Here is a 10,693-nt window from a genome sequence, read left to right as displayed (position 1 = left end):
TTTTTTTTTTTTGGCACTATGTGAATGGAATAGAGTCTTTGACTGTTTTTTCAGCTTGACTATTATTGGTATATATAAAGGCTACAGATTTATGAGTGTTAATTTTGTAACCTGAGATGCATGCTGTATTCCTTGATCACTTCTAAGAGTTTTATAGTAGAATCTCTGGTGTTTTCCAGATATACAATCATATCATCTGTGAAGAGTGAAAGTTTGGTCTCTTCTGACCCTATGTGGATAACCTTGATCACCTTTTCTTGCCTAAATGCAATGACTAAGACTTTCATTACAATGTTAAAAAGCAGTGGAGACAATGGGCAACCTTGCCTGGCTCCTGATCTGCATGGAAATGATTTCAATTTAACTCCATTCAAGATGGTATTGGCTGTGGATTTGCTGTAGATGGCCTCTATCAGTTTAAGAAATGTCTCTTCTATACCCATTTTCTTAAGTGTTCTGATCATGAAAGGATGCTGGATCTTATCAAAAGCTTTTTCTGCATCAATTGAGAGAATCTTATGTTCTTTATTTTTTAATTTGTTTATGTGATGAATTATATTTGTAGATTTACATAGCCTGAACCAGCCTTGAGATCCTGGGATTAAAGCTACTTAGTTATGGTGTATAATTTGTTTGATGTGTTTCTGGATTGTTTCCTAGAATCTTATTGAATATTTTTATTCATTAAAATATTCATCATTAGTGATGTTGGTCTATAATTTTCTTTTCTTGTTGGGTATTTTCCTGTTTTGGAGATCAAGGTGATGGTTGCATCATAGAATGTGTTAGTATTCCTTCTTTTTCTATATTTTGGAAAAGATTGAGTAATACAGGTACTATTTTCTCTTTAAAGGTTTGGGAGAATTCAGATGTGAAAACATCTGGTCCTGGGCTTTTCTTTTCTAAGGAGATTTTGTATAGTTGATGCTATTTCAGAACTTGATATAGGCCGGTTCAACATTTCCACTTTATTCTAGCTAAGTCTAGGAAAGTGACAGGCTTCCAAGTATTGATCCATTTCCTTCAGATTTTCATATTTCTGAGAATAAAGTTTCTTATAATATTTATTAAGGGTTTTTTGATTTTCTGAGGAGTCTGTTGTTATTTCATCTTTACCACTTCTGATTGATGAAATTAGAGATTTTACTCTTTTTTTCTTGGTTAGGTTAGCCAAAGGTTTATCTATTTTATTGACATTTTCAAAAAATCAACTTTTTGATTTATTGATCTGTTGTATAATTCTTTTGCTTTTAATTTCAGTTCATTCTGCTCTAATTTTTGTTATTTCTTTTCTTCTGCTGGGTTTGGGATTGGAATGTTCTTTTTTTTTCCAGTTGCTTGAGATGTCCCATTAAGTTGTTAACTTCCTCTATTTTCATTCTCTTGATGAACGCTTGCAGTGCTATAAATTTCCCTCTTAGGATTGCCTTTGTGGTATCCCAGATTTTCTGATAATTCGTATCTTCATTATCATTTTGTTCCAAAATTTTGGTAATTTCCTTCTTAACCTCAATTATGACCCAGTTATAATTTCCTTCTTAACCTCAATTATGACCCAGCTATTCTTCAGCAAATGGTTATTTAGTTTCCATGTTTTTGTATGAGTATGCAGATTTCTGTTGTTACTGAATTCAACTTTTATTCCACCATCGTCTGAGAAGATACAAGGAATAATTTCCATTCTTTTAAATTTGCTGAGGTTAGACTTGTGACCTAAGATGTGATCAATTTTGGAGTATGTTCCATGGGCTGAATAGAGGAATGTGCATTCAGTTTTGTTAGGATGAAATGTTCTGTAGATGTCTGTTAAATCCAATTGTTGAATGGTTAAGTTTAAGTCTAAAATTTATTTGTTTAGCTTCTTAATGGAGGATCTACCCAACACTGCCAAAGGAGTGATAAAATCTCTGACTATTATGGTACTGGAGGAAATCATGTTGCTCATGCCTGTTAGAGTCTCTCTTATAAATTAAGGCGCATTCTGCTTGGGTGCATAAATGTTAATAATTGAAATCATGTTGAGTGTTACCCTTAACAAATATGTAGTGACCATACTTTTCTTTCCTTAGTTTTGTTGGTTTAAATCCTATTGAATCTGTGAATAAAATTGCAACACCTGCTTTTTTCTGATTTCCATTTGCCTGGCATATAGATGACCATCCCTTTACCCTGAGTCTACATTTATCTTTTAAGATAAGATGAGATTCTTGTCTGCAGCAGATATCTGTTCTGATTTTTTGTATCCAGTCAGCCAACCTGTGGCTCTTTAGAGGACAATTTAAGCCATTCACATTAATAGAGAATATTAATAAGCTTGGTAGAATTTTGGGTATTGAGTTTTTCAAAAGTTCAGTGGACATTTTTAATTCTTTTACCACTGTGGAAGTTGGAAGTTGATCAAAAGTTTCTGAGTGAGTTTACTTTGGTGGTAGATGATTGTGCTGGTCATTTTGGAGGCTATGTCTGAGAATATCCTGGAGAGCTGGTTTAGTTATGGCAAATTTCTTTAACATGTGAATGTTATTAAAGTATTTAATTTCTCCATCATAAAACTTAGTTTAGCTGGATACAGGATCCTAGGTTGAAAGTTATTTTATTTTAGGAGATTAAAAGTCGATGACCACCTCCTTCTAGCTTGAAAAGTTTCAGCAGAGAAATCTGCAGTCATTCTAATATTCTTCCCCTTGTAGGTTATGGTTTTCTTATCTTTGGCTGCTTGCAGAATTTTCTTCTTCATTTTAACTTTGGCATAGTTAAATATAATGTGTCCAGGAGATATTTTATTTGGGTTGAGTCATGCTGGGGTTCTGAAACTGTCTGCTATCTGATCAAAATCTCTTGGCATGTCTGGGAAATTCTCCTTCATTATCTCATGAACTAGGGCATCTGTGCCTTTCAAAGCCACCTCGTCACCTTCAGGGATTCCTAAAAGGTGAATATTACTTTTCTTTGAATCATCCCAGAGCTCTCTCAGTGAATGATCCATTTTTGATCTCCACTTCTCTTCTTTGAGCATTTGGGAGCATTCAAAAGCTTTGTCTTCAATGTCAGAAATCCATTCTTCTGCCTGTTCCATTCTTTTACAGAGAGATTCAGCTGTATTTCTCAGATCTTTCAGGGCTGAAAGTTCTTGTTTCAATGTGTCAAATCTTTGCTGATTTTGTCTTTGAATTCATTGAATTCTTGAGATAACTTTTGAAATGCTCCTTGAATTTCTCATTCCTTCTTTACCTCCATTCTATTAATCTTATTTGAAATCTAAATTCTGAATTTGATTTCTGACATCTTAGCCATTTGTTTATGAATGGGATCTTCAGTTGTGTCTGCTGTGTCATTCCTTGGGGGAGTTGATAAACCCTGGCTATTCATGTTACTGGAGTTTTTGCACTGATTCCACCCCATGAATATTTTACACTGTTTGGCTAGATGAGCAGATAAGGTAAGTTGGGTTGGGGGCTTCTAGAGTAGTGATTAACCAGCCCTTTGCCCAAGAGCTGGGACTGGTGTCTGTACCTTTTCTCTTAGAGCTTTGCAAAGGACCCATACAGTGCTATAGCCTGAAATTCTGGGGTCCTGCATGGTGTAGTGGGGCCAAGTGGCTCTGTCTTGTTTTCAGCTGGTCTCTCTCCTACCCTAGTGAATCAGTTACACTGGATTGACGTCTCAGCTGTGAAGAAATATCAGCAATTAATTCACCCCACTCCCCCCACGGGCAACAACTGGAAAAGGAAAATCAAAACTTCCTACAATCACGCACCCAGGGTACCACTTTGGATAGTTCTCAGGTGATTGGCCCTGTTCAAGAGTTCCAAATTAATCGTCCCAGTCAGGACTGGTCTCAGATGGGATAGTTCAAAATGTCTCCGGCAACTAAGTAGCCGGGGTTTGCTGGCAGCTCAGGTATGACTTGCTCTGGTGCTCCATGAGGTCAGAAGGACCCACCCAGCAAATTAATTAGTCTGGGAAGGTTGATGCCTCCTTCCCCACCTTGCAGCTTTATCACACCCTGTCACTGGCAACCCCACAGGGCTGTGACCCAGTTCCCTTCAATGAGCAGATGTTCCAGGTGTTTGTACCTGCCTGAGTCACAGGGAAATCTACTGCTCCTTGGCTAGGCTGCTGCTCTCTGCCACTATCTGGCAGGGGGAGCTGAGGCCTGACAACTTTGGGTGCTTAATAGAAGCTGGGGTGGTTTACTCCATTCTAGCCCCGCCCCTGATTGATGTTACTGACACTTATATTTAGGCAGAAATTGTTTCTGTCCCACCTATATTTTCCTACGGATCAGGTACTATTAGAGTTCACAGAAACTGCAACTCAGCCCCAGTCTGTGCTGTTGCCTGGAGCTGGTGTGTCTGTCTCTGTTGCTTTCTGTATTGGGGTAGGCATGATTAGATTTCACACTCAGCTGTCCTTTTCTGCCTCTTCCTGCCTGCTTTTATCTTAGCTATAATCCCTGAGGGCTGGGTGCTGCTTAGGCTTACCAGAGCAGTCCTTCTGTTTCAGCCCTGCCCTGGGAGTATGCTATCTCTGCCGGAGTGTATTCTAGACTCCATCCCTGTTGTGCTCGCACAGGCAGGTACTGCCTCAGGTATACCCTTTACTCACAGAGCCTGCATTTCTATCCCAGATCTGTTCTGCCAGTGGTTTCCTCTGGTTACTCACAGAGGCAGGCAGTGTCTTTCCAAAATATCCCCAGGTGTTTGAGCCCTTTTGTTCCCAACACTGCTGCTGTTTTGTACTGTGGGGCACCACCTCGCCCTCTCCCATATGGTTCCCTCAGTTCACTGTCTTCTCCTTACTCCCATGCTGCAGAATTAGCACAAACCAGCAATAGCCCATGCCTTGTCCATACCTCTCAAGAAATTGCCCAAGAATCTGGACTCTGTGGGGGAAAGGCTTCCATACCTCAGAGTAAGTGTGGAGGGGAGTGCTGGGAGTTCAGAATTGCAGGTAGAGAATATATACAGTTTTATGCCTGGTAGGAGAGTCCCATGGCACACTGGCATGTCCTCTCTGGGGATGGAGTTCTGAGTTTTAGAGGGTCTCTCCTGTGGGATTAAAATAGGAGGGGACCTGAACTCTGCTCACTTGTTTATATGTAGAAAGTGTACTGCAAGCTATTCTCTTGTGGGAGGGGACTCGCATCTGCTTGGTGATGAATTTTGTACCTATTGTTTATTTCCTTAGGGTTGCAGCTTGCCTCAGCAGGGTTGATGTGTATTCTTCAACCTTCTCTCTTGGCTCAGCTCCTAACCATCAGCTTACTTGCTAAACTTCTGTCCTTTAACTTTCTTTCTGGATGGGAGCCTCTGTGGGAAGCTGGCTCTAGTTGGCCATCTTGCTTCTGCCCCCTACTTCTTCTATTTATTTATTTATTTATTTACTAACTTATTTTTGAGACAGGGACTCTATCTTTCACAGGAGCTAGAGTGCCCTGGCATCATCTCACTCCAACTTCAACCTCCTGGGCTCACTTCCCAAGTAGCTGGGACTACAAGCATGGGTCACCACAGGTGGCTAATTAATTTTTTTTTGTAGAGACAGAGTTTCACTATTGCCCAGGTTGGTCTCAAACATCTGGCCTCAAGCAATTGCCTGTTTTGGACTCCCAAAGTGCCAGGATTACAGGGTGAGCCATTGCATCTGGCCCAGAGTTTACTTTTTAATATACCACTCCCTTTATAATCTTCTAAATTTTAAACTTTAAAGAGCTGCCTACTGTCTGTGGATATGGTTCTCAAAAGTGGTTTTATTTGTTTACTACTAGAAGGCTTTGGTTTTTAGTTAAACCTAATATGGAACTAAAACAAATAAAACATCAATTGTAGAACTGTTTTGAATGAAAATAATAAAAATAACTTAAACCTCTTCTACTTGAACTTTATCTACAAAATATACTCTGGATTCTTCCATTGAATTTTGGAACATTATATAATTTCAAGTACAAATTATAAGGCATAAGTACAAAATTCCTTTTAGTTTTAGGATTTTGTTTTGTGGGCTTCTCTTACTAGAGTTAGATGATACCTTGAAGTGGTTTTGATTTGCACTTCTCTGATGACTAAAGATAATGAGCATTTTTTCATGTGTCTGTAGGCCATGCACCTATCTTCTTCAGTGAAGCTTCTGTTCAAGTCTCTTGCCCACAATGAAATGGGATCATTCATTCTTTTCTTATTAATAAGTTTGAGTTCTCTGTGGATTCTGGTTATCAAACCTTTATCAGAAACATAAGCTGCAAATATCCTCTCCCATTCTGAGGGCTATCTGCTTGCTTTACTTACTAACTACAGATGTTGGCATGGATGTGGAGAAAAGGTAACACTTCTGTACTGTTGGTGGGAATGCAAGCTAATACATTCCTTTTGGAAAGAAGTTTAGGGAACACTCAGAGATCTAAAAGTAGACCTGCCATTCAACCTTGCAATTCCTCTACTAGGTATGTGTCCAAAAGACCAAAATTCACTATGTTACAAAGATATTTGCATCAGATTATTCATTGCAGCTCAATTCTTAATTGCAAAGTCATGGAAGAAGCCCAAGTGCCCATCAACCCATGAATGGATTAATAAATTGTAGTTATATGTATACCATGGAATACTATGCAGCCTTAAAAAAGATGGATATTTTACCTCCTTTATGTTTACATGGATGGAACTAGAACATATTCTTCTTAGTAAAGTATCTTGAGAATTAAAGAAAAAGTATCCAATTTACTCAGTACTTTTATGAAACCAATTTATAATTACTCACATTTTCATATGAAAGATAAATCACAACTACAGCCCAGGTTGTAGGGGGGAAGAGGAGGGTATGGGAAGGGAGGGGGGAGGTTTGATTGTGGAACCACACCTATGGAGCATATTGCAAGGGTACATGTCATATCTAGTAACATTATGTCTTAACATAATAATTAAGTAAATGAGGTGAAACCCTATATTAACTAATTTGATCTAAGCATTCCAAGTTATATATAAAATCAGCACATGGTACCTCATAAATGCATTAATGTATACATGATCTATGTGTATATGACTTAATAATAATAATAAAAAAAAGAACAAACCCAAAATTCCTTTTAGGATGGTTTGGATCTGTTTACTATCCAATTGTTCCATGTATATTCCATCATCTTTGTGTCTTAGTATTTATAATGTTTAGTGCCCATGGTGCTATTTAACCATATTTTTGCTTTTTAAAATTCTCTCTGTATTTCTAAATGCTGCTCAAGCACTCCCTCTTCACTGAACATGTGAATGAATGTTTCAGAAATAAAAGAGTGAAGTATCCTTTTCTGTAACATTTAGGTATTTTGAAAGAGTACTGTTTCTTAATTTTGGAGATTACTTATGTACTACATTTAATTATTAGGAAAATGGATATCATTGCTTTATATTTATCATTTTTCAAAGTCATGAACTAAATGATTTTATGTATTCAAACAAAATGGGTCTAAGATTTTTTGTTGCTAATTTTATACATTAAGAGTATGAACTTAAATATAATATCCACATGACCAAAACTGATACTTTTAAAACATACTTTATTATAAATTTTACATTTGTTTTCTCTTAGGGCCTGCATCATACAATCCCGTTTTAAGGAACTCTTGCCCCATGCCCTTATGTGTTAATACATCAAAGCGCTTTGAAGTTTCCAAAGAGATTACTCCTGGCCCAACAACATATGAGGTTTGTCAATATTTCTCTGTTATCAATGACACAGATGTCCAAACTGTCCAATGATTGTGGTCCTTACAATAATATTTACAAACTTTAATAACTGGAGCTCTCTTAAACTGCACATTCACATTTGGGGGAGGGAGATCCACATTGTTGTTGGAACATATCTTTACTTTGCCAATTTCATTTTATTTTTTAATTTTTTTACATATATGTGTGTTTATTAGGTTTCCACTTTTTGCCTTCACAAAATTAAAAAAGGCTTAAAACTTAACAACAATAACAATGTTTAAGATAAGGACTAGAAACAGAAACCTCATAGAGAATGAATGAAGATAAATACATTCATAAAAGAAATCAGATGATTGCTGCAATGAAGTATTAAGCAATAATAATAATAGTAATGCAAGGAAAGTAACATTCACATTGTCAAATAAGAGTATGTCTATTATAGAATGCTTTGACTCTGAGGTTCAATATGGAGTCATCAATTAACTTCTTATTTTTTTTCCCGAAGTCTCAGAAAATAGACACTAATATTTATAAATAAAAGTAAAAGATAATTTCAAAAAAAAACAGATCATGCCAAATCTTATAGACAATAAAAAAAGAAGAAATACTTCAAAATCATTCTGCTTAATTTGGACACACCTGATATTAAAATTGGAAAAAATACATTATAAAGGGGAAATTACAAAATTTTAAATGAGGATGCAGTATCATGTATCCTAAACAACATATTAACAAGTTGAATTAAAATTTAATATTTAAGTAATGTACTTTAGTCAAAATTGAATCCAATTTATGTGAGAAATAGTCACTATTTTTTAATTTTTCTGTCCTTACCCTCACCCCCTCCCTCCTCCTCTGTCTGCTCTCCCCTACCCCCATGCCCCATCATGTCATTAATTGTCATTAATTGTCCTCATATCAAAGTTGAATACATAGGATTCATACTTCTCCATTTTTGTGATGATTCACTAAGGATAATGTGTTCCACCTCCATCTAGGTTAGTACAAATGCTGCAAAATCTCCATTTTTTCAAAATGGCTGAATGATATTCCGTGGTATACATATGCCACAGCTTGCCAATACATTCCTGGGTTGAAGGGCATTTAGGCTGTTTCCACATTTTGGCGATTATAAAGTAACTAGCTAACTTGTTTGTTTCCTTTGCTCCCTCATGTTATTGATATTTATTGGCTTACTATAACCAAGGATTACTGATCCTTTTGAAAATTTGAAAGATAGGGGAGAAATACACATATACCCATAACAAAAATATACATACAATTTTATGCTTATTAATCTACAAATGCTCACTTATGATTCTAATCAAGAACTTCCAAGATTACATTCCAAGCTATATGAGGGAAAATACTTAAGTAATTTTAGATTATTTAGGTATCAACCACAGAACCTGGCACAGAGCAGTATATCAATTGATATATTAGCAAAATGGATAATGCTATGATTATCTTCCCATAAATCACTAACCTTTATCTGGAAATAAAAGTTTACTCACTGAGTTAGTTCTCAGACAGAAATGTGTGTGTGTATATATATATATATATATCTGTGTATATATATATATATGTATATCCTTTTAAAATGGCAGTAGGTTTTGATGATTGATTTACTTTCTTTTGTTGAATAAGTCTTTTGACCAGAAAAATATTTTTAATTTAGGCTTAATATTAATTTTATCAAATTTGAAATAGATTATTATGTGAAAATATTAAAAAATCCTTCAATATATCTAACTTTATTAAATTCTTTATTTAAACCTTAAAATAATTATTTAAATACATCTCTCTTCAGAACAACACATTCCACTGAAATTAATTCAAATTCTATTATGTAAGTTTATTTTATAAATATAATTTTTAGTTTTGACACATTATATAATTTTATGAAAAGTACCAATAGGAATGATTTTCAGAGTGAGTTTTTAATTTTTTTATGTAGAAATGGCCCAATTGGGTAGGACAATAAGAATATGATAAATTATTATATATCTATAGTATTCAGAGAATGTAATCACATTTTATATTAGGTTTTTATTTATATTCAGTTCTGAATTTAAAAACTGAGATTCTTAGGATTTGTTACTACAGATTTAAAAAAAAATACATTTTAATATAAAAATATTGAGGTCAGCTATATTTTAATATGAAATTTATTTGGCTGTGATTTATATAAACCCAAAATTGATGCATATGTGTGTGTGATACTATTAATACTATAGAAAGTTAACAATTGAGTCATTTATTTTCTATTACTTTGAAATTCTTTGATCAAAATTTTGTATTTGTAACTTTGTATTCAGACTTCTATTGCATTTTAAACTGTTACATTTCCCCTGAATATGGAAATTTGAAAAAGGTACAAGAAAAAACTTTACTCAGTTAATTTAATTTAAACTTCTATTCAAGTAGCATAGAAATTAATAAATATTTATTGTATGAAAATAAATCTTACTGTAATTGAATGAAAAATTTCAAAGGGAATTTATATTAAATTTTTAAAAAAAATTTTGCAATTGCCATGGAAGTCTAATTTATAAATATGAACCCTGTCTGATTTAGGCTCTGAGAATTCAAAAATGAAAAATCTGTGTTTTCAAATATGTGGCCATCTGGTAAGGAGAAAAAGATGTAAATAATCTAGTTACAATAAAATAACTATTATATTAGGAATAAGTAAAAGGTACCAAAATGGTGGGGTAAGTAATCCTTAAGTCATTCAAAAGTAATGAGAAATTTAGGAAATATTTTATATGAAATATGAAAAAATAATGGGAGTTTTTTATTTAGACAAGTCAAGGGAGAATATTCTAAGCCAAGGAAACAATATGTCCAAGGTCAAAGAAACAATAGAGAATAGAGCATCCTTGGTCAGATTTTATTATTAGTATTATTAAATTATAAAATGAATCAGATAATATTAGGTGTGTAGACAGTATTTGATAACTAAATATACTAAAAAATATGACTTTTTTTTTTTT

The 10,693-nt window shown here is 34.7% G+C and overlaps 1 protein-coding gene across 1 annotated transcript in view; it reads left to right on the top strand.

Moving 5' to 3' along the window:
• Nucleotides 1-10,693, top strand: part of STPG2 (sperm tail PG-rich repeat containing 2) — a 448,474-nt gene that overhangs the window by 257,535 nt on the left and 180,246 nt on the right. The window contains 1 exon segment of the mRNA XM_023518401.1: nucleotides 7,579-7,694. Coding sequence (XP_023374169.1) covers nucleotides 7,579-7,694 — 116 coding nt within the window.

The sequence above is a fragment of the Otolemur garnettii genome, unplaced genomic scaffold, assembly GCF_000181295.1.
Source record: "Otolemur garnettii isolate 467f Iridium unplaced genomic scaffold, OtoGar3 scaffold00137, whole genome shotgun sequence".
Lineage (NCBI taxonomy): Eukaryota > Metazoa > Chordata > Mammalia > Primates > Galagidae > Otolemur > Otolemur garnettii.
The sequence above is the reverse complement of the archived record's forward strand: the minus strand, read 5'-3'. Positions and strand labels throughout refer to the sequence as shown.